Source organism: Genypterus blacodes, unplaced genomic scaffold, assembly GCF_046128005.1.
Source record: "Genypterus blacodes isolate CSIRO-AG114 ecotype Tasmania unplaced genomic scaffold, CSIRO-AGI_Gbla_v1 ptg000371l_1, whole genome shotgun sequence".
Lineage (NCBI taxonomy): Eukaryota > Metazoa > Chordata > Actinopteri > Ophidiiformes > Ophidiidae > Genypterus > Genypterus blacodes.
The window spans coordinates 162501-179602 of record NW_027467153.1 but is presented as its reverse complement, the minus strand read 5'-3'; the positions used below and the strand labels follow the sequence as shown (position 1 = coordinate 179602).

The window sequence follows — 17102 nt, the reverse complement described above, 5'->3', positions numbered from 1 at the left end:
CGCCAGAGATTGAAAGATCTCCACCGGGGGGTATTTTACTCACTGGCAGGAGATTGCCTGTGTCAGTTAGCTGATTGCATTGATTATATTGATTTGTAACAGCTTTTCGGGTAATTTCATCTGCAAAGGTGAGAGCAACACGTTGGCCCACAGACTTTTATTTATCCTTTCTTTATTTAGACCCGGGACTCTTTTGCCAAGTGATTAGATGAAATGGAGCTCCACTATAAGTCTTTTAAAGTGGGAGTCAGGGAGGGGGGGGAGGAGGTGAGGGAGGATCGATAGTTTTTTATCTGCCATATAAGGTCGGCACAGGTTGGATGCTGTGAATTCTATTAACACAACTCTGTCACCCAGGTGCTTCTGCTGAATCAGCAAGGAAAGAGACGCACACAGGCTGGCAGAGAGACCGGGAGAGACAAGGAGAGACCAGGAGAGACCAGGAGAGACCAGGACCACAGACAGGTTCATGAAGACACTCAGGTCTGTTAGAACTTTAACTTTAATATCAAAGTGGAGGAACTTTAACTTAAGTTTGAATCATTTCCACACAAAACAATCCAGACTCTTCACCTGAGACACACAGCAGGGTCCTGAGTGAGGATCAGGACTTTAGAGCCCTGCTGCTTTGAGCTGGTTTACACCTTGGATGTCTGTTAAACGCCATTAAACTGTAATTAAACGCAGAGCAGCAGCAGCAGCAGCGTTTCCAGCTCAGATCCTACTGGAGCCACTCCTATCCTGCTAATTAAAGAGATAAATGTGACCCAGCAGATTAGTATTAAGTACAGGCCTGTAACCTTTGGCAAACGTGGCAAAGACGGACGCAGGCTAATAGTTTGATGAGCAGTTCATCAGGAAAGATTAAGAGGATGAGATGACAAGATAATCCAGAGGTGCCGCGGTCATTAACGGGACAGAAGAAGAGCAAATTAGCTGATTAAACATCTCCACAGCCCGCCAGAGCCAAGAGCGAGGGGAGGGGAGGGGAGGGGGGCCGGGCCGTGATGGATGAGGAGGCGGAGGGGAAGTGTTTATGTTGCTCGCCACTGGAGTTGTGACTGAATGAGTGAAGTGTCTTCATCAATTTAGGGCCATTATCATGTCAAAGGGAGAGGAGGGGGAACAGAAAGGGGGAGGAGAGAAGCACAGCCGCCATCTGCATACTACAGGCTTATTCATTCTCTCACACACGCACACACACACACACTCCTGCTCGAGTGCCCCCCCCCCCCCCCCCCCCCCCCCTCCCCCCTCCCAGGCCAGTTTACCGTAAGGCTGTTTAATTTTCCTGAAATAGGGCTGTGACAGCTGTGTCATGCTGATGAGAAGAGTGGCAGCCTGTCACATCTCATCTATCTCCATATTAATACTGCTGAGCCTCCTCCTCCTCCTCCTCCTCACTCCTCCTTTACCTCCTTCACCTCCCTTCGTCTCCTCACTCCTCCTTTTGAGATGTCGCGCAATCTCTCCAAATAAATGCAGCCGTCCCAATTTGCTGCTCTGATCTACATGTGTGTGTGTTGTGTGTGTGTGTGTGTGTGTGTGTGGGGGGGGGGGGGGGGGGGGTTGCAGTGATTGACGTGGCAAAAGGACAAAAGTAATAACTGGGAGCTGTTTTTTATTTCACCTGCATTGATTGTTATAGGGTCCCTTTATCACCTGACCCGCCTCAATTATGCCAATTGGATTGCTCAGTGACACTGTGAGGCTGTGTGTGTGTGTGTGTGTGTGTGTGTGTGTGGGAGGGGGGGGCAGTAAAATGAAACGGAGAAAGTGTGAGGAAGATTAAAATGTGTGTGTGTGTGTGTGTGCAGGAGCTGAAGATAGAGGTAAAGATGAAGTAGATGAGGGTAGGAAGCTGCTGTTGGGTGAATCTGTATCAGTCAGACAGGAGGGGCGGCCATTGTAATGTTAGTGATGTCATTTCCACCTGTCAGTCATGTCAGGCTGCCATAAATGTGAAGCCATTACACAAATGAGATGTTTACGTGACCCTCTGTATGCACACACACACACACACACACACACACACACACACACACACACACACACACACACACTGAGCTCTTTAGTTTGATGTAAATAGCAGGATACAAATCTTCTTCAGGACTTGAATGCCTCACGTCAGCTCAGAGGAACATCTGTCTGTGGATCCTCTGCTGAGTGTTGGAACAGAACCAGGATCAGATCGTGTTCTGGAGTCAAAGCAAGACTCACTTGGACTTCCTGTTCCACAAAACTACACAGCATTATGTTTACCTGCATGTTTAAACGTTGATGTCGTTTCACTGTTTATTCAAGCTCTGCCACTCTTCCTGTAAATAACTGTGTGTGTGTGTGTGTGTGTGTGTGTGTGTGTGTGTGTGTGTGTGTGTGTGTGTGTGTGTGTGTGTGTGTGTGTGTGTGTGTGTGTGTGTGTGTGTGTGTGTGTGTGTGTGTGCGCGTGTGTGTGTGTGTGTGTGTGTGTGTGTTATTAACAGGAAGAGTGTGTGTGTGTGTGTTAACAGGAAGAGTGTGTGTGTGTGTGTGTGTGTGTGTGTGTGTGTGTGTGTGTGTGTGTGTGTCTGCTAAATCTAAATGAAATGAAATTAATAAAAAACTATAAAAGTAATAATTAATAACTTGTCAGCAGAATCCTCCTCTTCTTCTCCTCGTATGTTTCACTCTGTGTGTGTGTGTGTGTGTGTGTGTGTGTGTGTGTGTTGTGTGTGTGTGTGTGTGTGTGTGTGTGTGTGTGTGTGTGTGTGTGTGTGTGTGTGTGTGTGTGTGTGTGTGTGTGTGTGTGTGTGTGTGTGTGTGTAAACCTTCTCACTCTAGCATAGAAACACAACAAGCAGATCATCATTACTTCCTGTTGCTCTGTCGCAGAGCGGTTGGTTAGTTCTGCTCTTGACTTTTTTTGGTGGAAGTCTTTTCTCTCTGTGGTGTTTGTATACTGTACACACACACACGCACACACACACACACAGTCAGGCGTGCTGTTGCCTCAGCCTGGCTGTGTATGAATGATGCCAGCCTCTTTGATGCTGTCATGCAGACGGATGGCTCGGCTCTTAACCCGGCTCTGAACCCAGCGTGGCACACAAAAGCTGCTACACAACTTCACAGCAGTGCAAACACTTCTTCACTTTAATGCCACTTTATTCAGCGGAGAAAGTACACACACACACACACACACACACACACACACACACCTTCAGTGGGCGTTAAGATCATAATGCCTCTCAGTGAAAACAGGCCGGACCACCAAAGGTCAACAGCTCAGCCAACACACACACACACACACACACATGAAAGGGTGAAGGAATCCTCATCATCATCATCATGTGTCGATTAGCTCAACGGCCCTGGGAAAGCAAATACAATTATTATGGCCATACATCACTGTTAGGAGAGTATTAAAGAGTTCAGCTCAACCTTCCTGTTTCCATAGGAACTCAATGGAGCGCTCTCTTTGTTTAATGTGGGTTTGTTAGATTTCCATCTGTCAAAGTGCAACAGAGAGCAGAGTGTTAAAGGTTCAGATCCATAACTGTGGAAAGATATGTCACCCATTATAAAGCTGATTGATAACATAAAGATCTGATCTGATTGTGTTTCCTCCCGTAGCCTCGCTGCCACACAGCGTCGCTCGCACGACGGTGCTACGTTTCATGACCGGGACACTTTCCTGCTGCTGCCTGCTCTTGAAGCACAATTCAGTGATTCCAGGGTCAGTAAAGTGTGTGTGTGTGTGTGTGTGTGAGATGGGGGGATTTAATTAGAGCGAGTGCCTGCATCCCCTTCTGGTCCCCTGCTCCATATTACTACTTGCTGCCAAGGGTTAACTAGTCTGATAAATGGGATCAGTCACACTTGGGTGCACACACACGCACGCACGCACGCACACACACATACCTGTGCTGTAGAGAGGGAATGAGTAAGGTTCATATGACAGCAGCAGAATGCTCACAAAGATGTAATGAAACTGAATAGACATCATTCTGATACACACACATTCTGTTCTGTGCTGACCCACACACACACACACACACACTCCTATACACAACCGTACAGACACGCACCTCCACTTATTTGCATTAAGATACAAAATAACACAAGAGAGGGACTCGTCCCGTGTGTCACATGATGGAGGCCTGATAGGAGGAGAAGCTTCCAGATGTTGCTGGACTCTCTTAAGGCCTCTTCACATCTGTGTGTGTGTCCTCATGTTGGTCCATCTGAGCCTCCGCTGCCTGTTTGTCCATAAATCCTCCGTCTTAATCAAAGAGGCGTCCATTAATCCACGTCCATTAATAACGGAGCTCTGTTGGCCTGACGACAGAGCACAATGCAGCATTATGGAACCATTTGTTTCCATAATGCTGCATTGTCACGGCAACACAGAGGAGGAAGAAGGAGAGAGACATGTGGAGACAAACACGACAATGGAGGAGGATCACATACATGACACACACACACACTGGTGCTTTAACAACAGGACGTGTGTGTGTCTGTGTGTCTGTGTGTCTGTGTGTGTGTGTGTGTGAGGACTGCAGACATGTATTTCAATGGATTTTGCACTTTTGCCATAAATGTGTCTGCATGCTTATGACATCATCATATTCTCATTGTTTTGCAGGACTCCATAGAGAACTTCCTCGTGTGTGTGTGTGTGTGTGTGTGTGTGTGTGTGTGTGTGTGTGTGTGTGTGTGTGTGTGTGTGTGTGTTAGCAGAAGATGAGAGCTGCTTCAGAGGAACCACAGGTCAGAGAGCATGAAGGTAAACATGCAGCTACACACACACACATACACACACACCTCACTGTGATGTTACACTGCTGCACTTCAGCTTATTGAATCTATATGAATTGTTATACTTACGATACAAACTCCCTTTAAAGAGATGAAGTATTAACCCATTGCAGATTGAGTGTAAGCAGGATCAGGATCAGGACCCAGCGTCTCTATGGAAACCCTGCCTGCTCCAGTCTGGCCCCTTCAGGTGAGCATGACAGGCTGCACATTAACACAGGAAGCAGTGTGTAGCGCTGCTCAGCAGGACAATGAGCTTCTCAAATTAGCGCCTTAAGTCTGGTGCCAGGCTCTGTGTAAGGAGATCAATCAACCACAAGCAGCCTCAGCAACTCAGCCTGACAAGATCTGGGGCAAAACGGCTCATTATGGAACGACTAAAGCCTCAGGAAGACTCCGGGCCAGCTCTGCTTTGGCTCACCTGAGAGTTCACTGTTACAATGAGGCAGCTGAGCCTGAGGCAGCTGAGCCTGAGGCGGCTGAGCCTGAGGTAACGTGCTAAACTAAGGTCCAGATGAATTGTGGCGTGGCTCCTCTTCATGGTAATCGTGTTCTCTCAGAGTGAACCTGGTGGTAATTGATTGATTGATCCTGACTCTGTGAGCTCAGATCGCTTCAAATGTTGACTGATCTTCAAAGTGCATTTTTAATTAAAGAGCAATGTAAAATTTGTCCTTCTCCTGTTATTTGTGACAGACGGACTAAAAATGATTTAGTCCGCCTCAAAGATGAAGACGTGTAGTTTATCAGGAGGAGGAGGAGGAGGAGGAGGAGGAGGAGGAGGAGCCGCCTATTCAAACCAATTAGAGGCTCTGACAGAGAGCGATGAGCTCCATGACCTCTCTCACCTCCGCCTCGGACAAATATAATGAACCAGGCCTGAAGGAAAGATGAGTGAGTGCAGACCAGACTGAGTCTAACTGAGTCTCACTGAGCCTAACTGAGCCTAACTGAGCCTCAGACGCTCCTCCAGTCCTGAGGCAGGGAGTCCTCCACAGGTTTACATCTGACTCTAAACATAGAGACTCTGTGATTAACACAGCATCAAGAGGAGGAGCAGACATGTTTATGTTTACAAGCTCCAATCAATGTGAACGATACAGACACACACGATGAAGAACACCACTGTGAGGAGTGACATGCAGACAGACACACTGTGTAGTGCTGTGCAGTACTCTAGAATACTGTGTAGTATTGTGTAGTATTGTGTAGTATTGTGTCAGCGGCCCGGCTGTGAGTGCCTGTGTCCCCTCCTCAGCTGTGTGTGTGTGTGTGTGGACACACTTTGTCACACCTCCTGTGACACTTTGATCAATCGTGAGCCATCAGAGCGCAGAGATTTACTTCTTTCACAATATCACAGATTGACAAAGCTGAACGCCGCTCCATTAGTCTATTGACAAATCAAGTGGCTGATCAATTCATATCACTGTTTGGAGCATGGAGTGTGTGTGTGTGTGTGTGTGTGTGTGTGTGTGGAGGCAGAAAGGAGCTGATGGGAGGAGGAAGGACTCGTGTTCAATCGCTATAAAGATTAGTTTGATGGGATCGACACTCTGACACCTAGAATCTATACATCAACAGGGTTAACTGAGAAGTTCTGAGCCTGACTCGTGTAAATCAGGACTGAAGCAGCAGGGTTCACTTTCACCTCTTTAGTCTCATTTTGGTTGACATCATAATATCCATGCTCTTCTTACCAACTTACATCCACCTGACACAGGGATCAGGTCATCTGTGATGTCTCAGTGTGCACAGAGGTGTGTGCTGCAGTCTGTCTGTGTGCCAGCAGGGGTCGCTGTCTGAGGAACCTGCTGCTTGTTCACATTTAAGAATAAGAACTTTACCTTTCATCTGCAGTAAAGCTGTTTCAGAAGAGTCACATCTGTTCAAACCAGCCTGAACCTGTGAGTGTCTCTGTCTCAGGCCTGTGACCTGTGACCTCTGACCTGTGACCTGCTGTTGGTCCTGGCCTCCCTCTCACTATCTTCTCTTGTCTCTGTCCTGGTTAGTAACCTTTGCTTGGTGTTAAGAGGTAAATTGAGCAATAAGAAGTAAACACGTAAACACATCTGCATCATGAGCCGTAAGCTTCATGCGTGACCTGCAGAGGACAGAGAGCAGCATGGGAGAGTGTGTGTCTGCAGTGTGACAGAGAGCTGAGTGTGTGACACGCATGTGAAAGGTGTTTGATCTGCATGGGAACCGGCGGGCGTCTACAAAGCTTTCCTGATGGCTCATAAGTGGGCCGATAATGCAGCGGAGGAGACTCTGGGAGATAGCAGGGTGAAAGTAATGATGTCTTGTTGTGTCTGATAAGGTGCGTTTATCTTCATCGCCTCAGCTTAATACAATGGAACGCTTGTATGGGCGACAGTAAAACAGGGCTGTTAGGGGGAAGGACTCATTAAATGGTCGTAAAGCTCACACACACACACACACACTGCTCCAGGTGAGGTGAAAGGAAGCGATTGTTACCTGGGGGGGGGAATAAACAGGTGAGAGGAGAGACTGGGAACCCTGAGTCTTCATCAGTCCACTCTGATCATCACATTCACTTTGATCCATCTGAAATATTTCAAGATCTGATATCTGAACTGAACACTATTAATTGGTTTCGAGCCATAACCGCCATCTTTGGACCCATAGGGTGAGAGAGAGAGAGAGAGAGAGGCAGAGGCAGACTCCCATGCAGTGTGTGTGTAAGCTGTCCCATGGAGTATTCCGACTCAATACTGGTTAATAGATGATCCGGACTCGGAGCCCAGAAGAGGAGGGAGCTCCTCTTTATCTCCTTAATGAGACAACATTCATTTGAGTCTCAAGGTCTGGAAGAGAGCGAGTTGATTGATGGTCTGGCTCTAACGCGGTGTGAATGAGTGTAATTAGCAGAGATACAGAGTGTGTGTCTGCTGAGTCTGACTGCACACAGAGCTCATTGTGTCTCACATACATTTATCACAGCCACAGGAAGTTCATGTACCGGTGGGAAACACTCAGGTGCAGATGGTCCCAGGTCCTGACAGGTGCAGGTCCACAGAGTCCACAGGTCCTACACACTCACACAGAAGAAGAACCTGTGTGTTATCAGACTAAACAAGTCCTCAGAAGCTCTCAGAAGCCCTCAGAAGCCCTCAGAAGCCCTCAGAAGCTCCTGAGATGCTTCTTGTTTCTGCTCCTGAAGCCTCCAGGGTCTCACTCAGCAACAACTTAGACGTCTTATCACTGTGTTGAACAAACACAAGGTATCCTGAGCCAGAGTGAGTGGATAAGGAGCAGATTAGGCCTCAGGTGAGCAGGGAGAGCAGAGGAGCTTATATGACAGCCAGGCCCGTAATGATTGAGAAATATGCCTGTAATGACTGATAAGCTCTTTAAATGTTACAGTAAACTCCTGTTGGCCTGAGCACAGCTTATCCTGACTCTGAGTCAAAGAGGGCCGCCGCCTCTTTGATCACTGCGTCCTGGTGTGAAAGGTGTGTGGGTGTGTGTGTGGGTGTGTGTGTGTGTGAGAGAGAGAGAGAGAGAGAGGGAGAGGGAGAGTGTGTGAGTGTGTGTGAGAGAGAGAGAGAGAGGAAAAATGTGTGTGCGTGTGTGTGTGAGAGAGAGAGAGAGAGAGAGGGAGAATGTGTGTGTGTGTGTGTGTGTGTGTGTGTGTGTGTGTGTGTGTGTGTGTGTGTGTGAGAGAGAGAAAGTGTGTGTGTGTGTGAGAGAGAGAGAGTTTGCGTGTGTGTGTGTGAGAGAGAGAGAGAGAGGGAGAATGTGTGTGTGTGTGTGTGTGTGAGAGAGAGAGAGAGAGAGAGAGTTTGCGAGTGTGTGTGTGTGTGTGTGTGTGTGTGTGTGTGTGTGTGTTAGATGGAAACACACACACACTGACTCACTCACGCACTCACATAAACTCACACACACTCACACATTCAGATGTGACAGACAGACAGACCGACAGACAGACAGGTGTAAAGTTCTGTAATTCCCTGACGCCAGCTGTAATGATTGATCTGCTCTGACGTGTGTTTGTGTCTCTGATTGGATCTGTTGCTGCGTTTTTGGGCACAGATTCAATTTAATCTGTGTGTCTGTGTCACACAGGCGCGCTGACGGATCTGCACACTTCAATCACTTTCAAATCATAAAAGAGAGGAGACGAGGCGGCGGGGGGGAGAGGTGGAGAGGAAACGGGCGGGAAAACAGCGGTGCTTTCCCCCCAGCAGAGAGAGAGAGAGAGAGAGAGAGAGAGAGAGAGAGAGAGAGAGAGAGAGAGAGAGAGGGAGAGAGAGAGAGAGAGAGAGAGAGAGAGAGAGAGAGAGAGGGCCGACCTGCTGCAATCTGCTGGAGGTCAAACACACACACACACACACACACACACACACACACACACCTGGGGTGGGGGTCCTGGCTTGTTTCCCTCCCTGTTATACGTTCATATCCTCAGAATGGGTTTCAATTTCCTGAGTTATACGATTTAGAGCTTTAGGGAGCAGAACTGGAGCTGCAGATTGGATTCAGGCTGAGGTTCTCAAACTGTGGCGTGAGGGATACAAGCGGTACATGGAGCGTCCCCTGGTGGTCCAGAATATAAACAAGGACATCTCAAATTAAGATTAATACAGGAATGTTATATAATTGTAAATTCACTTTACACTCTCAGAGTCCTGCAGTTGAAGGTTTGAGTGACAGCTTTGGTTTTATTATGAGTCACAGTCATATTACTGAGCAGAATTACTTTATTATCAATTTTCCTTTGTATAAATGAAGCATAATGTTGTTTCGTTAATGTTTCAGCTCATCAAACTGCAGGGTGTCATTCATGTATTTATCAGTGTAAAGATGTAAACAAGCCTCTTAAACTCTCCTCCCTATAGAAGTGATCAGTCTGTTGACGAGTCTTTACATTAAGACAAATCATCTTTACCTCCTCACCTCCCTGTGAGTCTTTACATTAAGACAACGCTCCTTTACCTCCTCACCTCCCTGTGAGTCTTTACATTAAGGCACAGCTCCTTTACCTCCTCACCTCCCTGTGAGTCTTTACATGAAATCAAAGCTCCTTTACCTCCTCACCTCCCTGTGAGTCTTTACATGAAAACAAAGCTCCTTTACCTCCTCACCTCCCTGTGAGTCTTTACATTAAGACAACGCTCCTTTACCTCCTCACCTCCCTGTGAGTCTTTACATTAAGACACAGCTCCTTTACCTCCTCCCCTCCCTGTGAGTCTTTACATTAAGACAACGCTCCTTTACCTCCTCAACTCCATGTGAGTCTTTACACTCTAACCTGGTTTGTGTTGAATTCTCCCTCATAAAGTTTAATGACATTCCGTGGCCTAACTGTGAGACTGAATCAGGTGATTAATATGAATGATTAGTCTGTAATCCTCTCTGTCACTCACTCAGCCAATAACATTAAGCCTCATTGATAAACAGCTGCAGGTTTAGATGCAGCTGTGCCATCATCATTAGTTTGTGCGGTGGAAGTCAGATATATAATTCTTTCTTTATGTGCAGGTGCAGGATGAGAGATGGATCCTGGAAACACAATCGGCTAATCTTCTAATGTACCGCGGCGCTTTGATGCAGTTGAAGGTGTTTGCAGGCGGGACAAGGGTTGGACATTACCTCACTCAGAAGGCTCTCTGGGGGGGGAAACGAGCGGGTAATTAGCTGATTAGAGGCCCGTCAGAGCAGCGACGGCCCCGGCCAATCCCCGCTCACTGGGCCTGCAGGGGAGGAAGAGGAGGAGGAGGAGGAAGAGGAGGAGGGCGGCTGCAAGGGGAGAGACGCGCGGAGTTGGTGAAGTTTGTGTGACATCAGGACGGAGGCGAACCTGCGACCTGACGGGATCATCACGTCCCGGCTGGAGACACGGAGGACTGAAGACACGGAGGACTGAAGACACGGAGGTTAGAAGACTCGGAGGACTGAAGACACCAGACCAGAGTGACTCTCTGCTGTTACTCTCCGCTGTGACTCTCCGCTGTGAACTTGTGAGCCGATGGTGTGTTGACTCGCTGTGTGTGTCGCGCTGAAGCACATATGTGTGTGTGAGCTGCACAGGTGCACCAGTCCGAATCGTCTGTCTCTTCCTCCCTCATGGAGAAATCTAAGAACTTCAGGATCGACGCGCTGCTCGCCGATGAGAGCCACCGGGGCGGCCGGGACTTGTCCCCGGGCCTGAGCAGCGACAGCCCCGCGGGAAGCCCCGTGTCCTGCCGGCGGGCGGACACTCCGTCCCCGCGGGCCTCCCACCTCCAGAGCGGAATACTCCCCAAGCCGACGATGCTGAGTCTGCCGCACCCGGGCCTCGCCTCGCTGCAGCACGGCGCCATCCCCGGCATGTACCCCGCGCCCATGTACCCGCTGTCCGCCCTGGGTGGGCAGCATCCCGCCTTCGCCTACACCGGCTTCACACACCTCACACAGTCCTACCCGGAGCACCTGAAGGCGGCGGCCATGGCGGGGTCTCTGCCCCTGGAGCACTGGATCCGGGCCGGGATCATGATGCCGCGGCTGCCAGACTACGGCTGTGAGTAAACCTACCAATCCAACTGAGGGAGAACAGAACAGCTCCACGATCACCAGGAATTAGAGAAGGACAAATAGTGTGTGTGTGTGTAATGTTCAAGTAAAGGCCCAAAGCTACAACAAACTAGAACAACAAAAATAATATTACCGGAATGTATGACTTTATTATCATCATTATTATTATTATTATTATTATTATTATTATTATCCTCTTATATTCATTGTTATTCGTATTTTATTATCATAAATAATACCAATAATGATTTATTCATCAATTTATATTAATAAATAGATTATTATCATGAAACAAAATTTAATATTGATGATAATATTTGTATAAATTCTTAGGCCCATTTTAAAATACATTTCTTATTAGTTAATTTATGAGTTTATTTTATTGCCTTTGTATTCCAAAATTCTATTTTCTGCAATACAAATTAAAACATTTTTAACTCAATAATATTCATGTTATATGTAAGATTTTAAAGTGATGCAACTATGAAATAGAATCTTTGTATTTCAAATTGGCTCATTTAAATTTAAGCCTAATTTCAGTCTATTTTCTAAGCAGCTCTCTTATTTAGTGGGATGAAGCTCACACACACACACACACTTTTTCTCTCGTCCCCGGCTCTCTCTCTTCTCTGTGTGTCACTTTTTCATTTTGGCTCATTTATTCCTCTATAAACGCCAACCCGATGGAAAACGTCTTTGTGGGACGAAGAAACTATAAACAAACACCTCAAACGCTCCGTAGTTCATCAATAAAATTCCCAAAGCCTTCATTGAATTTTCATTAAGTTAATGGCCGCCTGTGTTTTTATGGCCTCTGCTCCCGCGCCTGCTGTGTCCCCACGGCAACAATAAACTGGAGGGAAGCTATTAGAGTTAATGATGGCCAGAGAGTGCGGGCATATGTGTGCGTGTCCACAGACACACAACAAGGCTGAACTTCCAGCGTCCTTGTTATTACAGCATATAAAACATCTGACGCTCACTTTCCTCCTCTTCATCTTCATAAGAGCCGGACTTCTCAGCTCAGTGGAGACACTAAATGTAAATAAGTCGAGTGGGAAATTTAGAAGGAGAATTCAAGAAGAGTGGAACAAGAAATGTGTTTTAAAATAGCTTGAATATTGTAAATAAAGCAGCTTCACAGAGTAACAGTGCCTCCTCTTCCCCCTCCTCCTCTTCCTCCTCCAGCAGCTCCTCAGTCGGGCCTGCTGGGGAAGTGTCGCAGGCCCAGGACGGCCTTCACCAGTCAGCAGCTGCTGGAGCTGGAGAACCAGTTCAAACTCAACAAGTACCTGTCCAGACCCAAACGCTTTGAGGTGGCGACGTCCCTCATGCTGACAGAGACGCAGGTGAGGAGAGGGTTTGACCTCTGTGACCTCTGGGAGCTCACGTTCCCTTCACACACACACACACATTCGTTTGAGGAAGGGGCTGAAAATCATAAAGTGGAATATGAGGAAAATATGGAAATGGATTTACAAATAAAACAGAAGGAATGATTTGAGTTTTAAACATGAATGTGTAAAAAAACCCATAATAGTGTAGGAGCCACATTATCTCTCACCTGTTTGTTGTTTCAGTAAAAAAAACTGAAGACTCAATATTAAGACAATTTTAAAACAAATCTGTCGTTTCTATGAATGATGTCGCATTTGAGTCTCATATTTCCCTCTTTGTTTGTTTTAACTCTGTTATTATACTGAAGCTCTGCATATCAGGACAATAAAGGAGGGACAGAACAGAAACAAAGCCTTCTATGATTAATAAAACAATAATTATGCTGCAATCTCTGCACTTTGACTGAATTAGATTTGATTCAAGAGACAATTTGTAGTCAATGAGGAAAGAAAGGAGAATCTCAAACGTTATAAAAAGTCCTGTACTATAGACTAACTGTCCTCGTGTGTTGTCTTCTTGTCTCAGGTCAAAATTTGGTTCCAGAATCGTAGAATGAAGTGGAAACGCAGTCGGAAGGCGAAGGAGCAGGCGTCGGCCTCGGCCCAGTCTGAGGCCCAGCGGCTCCGTAATGGAGCCAAAACAGCCAGCAACAAATCTGAGAAGAGCAGGCGGCCCGGGAAAGCAGAGGACGGGGGGATAGAGCTCGATTTGGAGGATGAAGAGGAGGAGGAGGAGGAGGACGAAGAGGAGGAGGAGGAAGGCCAACATGGCTTTCCCAGCGTTGGGCTGCAGCGAGCCACAGACTTCATGCAGCGCTCGGCCGACGGCTTCAATCCCCACAGCTCCTTCTCTGAGGACGAGCTGGAGGGGGGAGGAGACAGGAAGATCGGAGCAGGACTGTGAGGAGGACACACACTCAGGACAGACTGGGTCACACTCAGCACACACACACACACACACAAACCCAGACATTAAGAGACTACTGTGTGTGTGTGTGTGTGTGTGTGATGAGGAGAAAAGAGCCTCTCCAAACCTGAGCCTCTTTGTTTTGTGTAAACTTTGTGTATTTGTTGGATTCACTCTTCTTCATGTTTACACATTTCCAAGGCGACACGTTCACTCAGATCACACCGACATGTAAACCGTCTGTCAATCAAAGCTTCCTTAGATGTCATGGCATGCCAGGGAGGAGCAGCTCTGCCCTCCTCCTTCATCTCTGCAGACTCACAGCTGATCCGTCCTCCTGTGCGTTTATGTAAATATTGATGTTGGATCTTTTCTGTTCTTGATGATGTCGTTGTTTCTTTTCTTCTTGTCTCTTATCTGTAAATGCATTTAATTTATTTGAACCGAGAGCCGACTGCAGAGGGGGAACCTGACTGTATTTATGTGTGTGTGTGTGTGTGTGTGTGTGTGTGTGTGTTTGTGTGTAACAGTGACATAGAGAAAGAAGGAATTAAAGAAAAAGAATGGAAAATGATTTTATTCATGTTTTGTGTCTGATGTTCTTGATTGCAGATTAATAAGAGTTATGATGTAAACGGCATGGAGAGATCAATACTAACTGTCCTGAAGGTTAAACTGTGTGACCTCTGCTGAGGACGCGGCGATGAGGTCGTGCTACTCGTCCTCCTCACGGCGTCGCTCTGTAATGGGAGCCGCTCTACACTGAGCTCCTCTGGTTTACGACAGAGCCTCTCAGATATTAATTACCTGGTTGAGCTTTACTGATGGTTAAATGATGAAGCTAATGAAGAGGAGGAAGAGTCATCAAGGCCTGATGGGGATGTGGTGATGTCACAGGGGCCATTTTCATCTGAGTGTGTGTGTGTGTGTGTGTGTGTGTGGGCAGGTTTATAGTGCCTGTGTGTGTGTGTGTGTGTGCATTGATACACTGGTGCATTCCTGCACACACACACACACACACACACACTGCCTCCTCTCGTTCTCATCATGCTGCTGAAAATGGAGATTTTCAAATCAGGATTTTGTCAAATTTGATCGGTTTTCAAGCAAAATATGCAGAAAAAAATCCTTGCACTTTTCCCATCGTTCCATTTCAAGCCGACACGTCTGCAGCATGGATTCATCCTCAGCACAGAAGACATTTTCTTGTAATGAAGGCCGTTTAGTGAGTCACCTGAGGTCACATGAGGTCAGAGGTCACCTGTGTTTGTGTCACGTTCTCTTGTCTTTTCTCTTTGTCTCCATAAACATGAAACACATTGTTACAGCGTCTCACACACACTAAAGTCATCATTTCAGTTATGTTACTGTGCAGGAACACCTGATCCTGATCCTGGTCCTGGTCCTGGTCCTGGTCCTGATCCTGATCCTGATCCTGGTCCTGGTCCTGGTCCTGGTCCTGGTCTATATGTTCACTCCCTGTAATGACTCAGAAGCGGCTCATAATTCGCAATCTGCCAAATTAAATCTGTGCTGGACTCCGGCGACTTTAGAAGAGTTTAGAGGAAGTTGGAGTCTTGACTGAAGGAGGCAGAGCTAAAAGCATAAGGAGCATCAAACCTCAACTTCTCCTCTGGCTGATGAAGACTCAGGCGGATCGATCACAGCTCCTTAAGCTGCGTGACAAACCTGCTTTACCAGACACAGGAATAAATACATCGTCATTCCATCAGCGTTCATCTGTCACACTGATGTGAACGCAGCTCAGTCAGAGCTCAGAACGCCGCAGCTGAAGTCTCTGTGTGTGTTTGTATCAAACATATTTCACCATGCACTGAATCAGTCAAGCCTTTACACCAGAATCCCAGTAAAACAAATAAAAACTGACGGATTATAAATCACACCACAAAACACAAACCTTTAAAATATTTACACCCTCAGTTTAATCCATCAGCAGGAATGTTGAGCCTCATTACGGAGATATGAGCAGATTGTGGGATCTTCTCTCGTCATCAGGCGTATTGCTTGGTGTCCCTCCGCTTGTGTCCTGTCACTTAACTAATAGCAGCGGAGTGACAGGCCCGTAAATCCACACGCCACACGCCAAACGCTGTTTCAGAGTAGGAAGCAGGCCCGGGGCTTCATGCTGTACCGGCCTGAGCCGCTCTGCAAGCCTCACAGAGGAGCTGAGCGTCGCCTGAGCTGCTGCCTCAAAGTCACACTGACCTTCACTCAGCAGGAGGCAGAATACTGAAGAATAGAAGTTCAGCTTTATTTACATTTACATCCAGCTTATGACCAAAATCATTAATTATAGGACAAGACAACAAACAGCTGTGTTCATGTGACAGTGACACGTTCAGGTACACAACACAGTGTCAGAAAATACCCCAAATACCGGATATAAATATGATCTTTGGTTTATTCTGCACAAACACAAATGTAGCCAAATATTAATATGTAGTTATGTTATTCTAAAAGACAATTTTATCTGAACCAAATAACATAATAGACGCCGCAGCGGAGCAGCAGATCTCCTAAAATAAAAGCATTTGGGAGAATTTTGTTTTGTGTTATCCAACAACTCCGGTTTTCCAGGGAAATGTGACAATAAAACAGTGAGAAACGAAGAAAATCAAGCTAAAAACAATAGAAACGTGTTGTTCGTGGTATCGGTCAAATCTGCGGGCTAAAAATTATTCGGTCACAGAAACGCGGAGGTGTGAAACTGAAGTTGATCGAGCGGAAACATCCAGCGAGCCTCTGGAGTCTGTAAACACGGTGCAGCTCTGCCCTCTAGCGGCGGAATGGAAGACTGGTCTCCGTGTTCAGCGGAGTTTTAGGACGAAGAAGAGATGAAGATGACGAAGATGATGATGATGATGGATCTAATGTTGAGTTTTTATCTAAACTCATAGGTTCTTAATCTTATTTTTCGCCAAACTGTCAGCCAATGACGGACCGGGGTTTTACGTCCCTGCGTAATGACGTCACAACCTCATTTATCAACTTTTAGCAACAGAATCGACCTGCGTGTAGCAACCTCCCCTGATTAGAGAGCACATGATGAAGCGCTGAAGTCAAACAGTCTGCTTCACTATCTTAACTCTTCCTCACTCTGCCACACTCTTCCTCACTCTGCCTCACTCTCTGCACGGACTAACTTTACTAACGTGACTCCAGCCTCAGCAGTTCAGCCTGTTTTCCCTCCAGCGGATCGTCTCCTGCAGTGATCATGGCCTCTGAGCTCGGTGAGTCGCTTCACTCTGCACATCATGCTACAGGTTAGCTCTCTGCTAACTCGTGGAAACTTCCATCGATGTCTCATGGCCTCTTGTCCTCTCTCGTCTGTCTCCTGTCCTCTCCTGTCTGTCTCTGGTCCTCTCCTGTCTGTCTCCTGTCCTCTCCTGTCTGTCTCCTGTCTGTCTCCTGTCCTCTCCTGTCTGTCTCCTGTCCTCTCCTGT

General features: G+C 46.9%; 2 protein-coding genes across 2 annotated transcripts in view; both read left to right on the top strand.

Annotated features, from left to right (window-relative positions):
- Positions 1–10884: 10884 nt before the first annotated feature.
- Positions 10885–13635, top strand: mnx2b (motor neuron and pancreas homeobox 2b). Its single transcript, XM_076138524.1, has 3 exons — positions 10885–11320; positions 12523–12683; positions 13258–13635. The coding sequence occupies exons 1-3, from the start codon at positions 10888–10890 to the stop codon at positions 13633–13635; spliced, it is 972 nt and encodes a 323-aa protein (XP_075994639.1). The 5' UTR covers positions 10885–10887.
- Positions 13636–16660: 3025 nt separating this feature from the next.
- The window catches only part of atic (5-aminoimidazole-4-carboxamide ribonucleotide formyltransferase/IMP cyclohydrolase), a 4629-nt gene continuing 4187 nt past the window's right edge, over positions 16661–17102 (top strand). Inside the window, exon 1 of the mRNA XM_076138525.1 lies at positions 16661–16889. Within this exon, the coding sequence (XP_075994640.1) occupies positions 16874–16889 (16 nt within the window). The 5' untranslated portion in view covers positions 16661–16873. The remainder of the gene's footprint in view (positions 16890–17102) is intronic.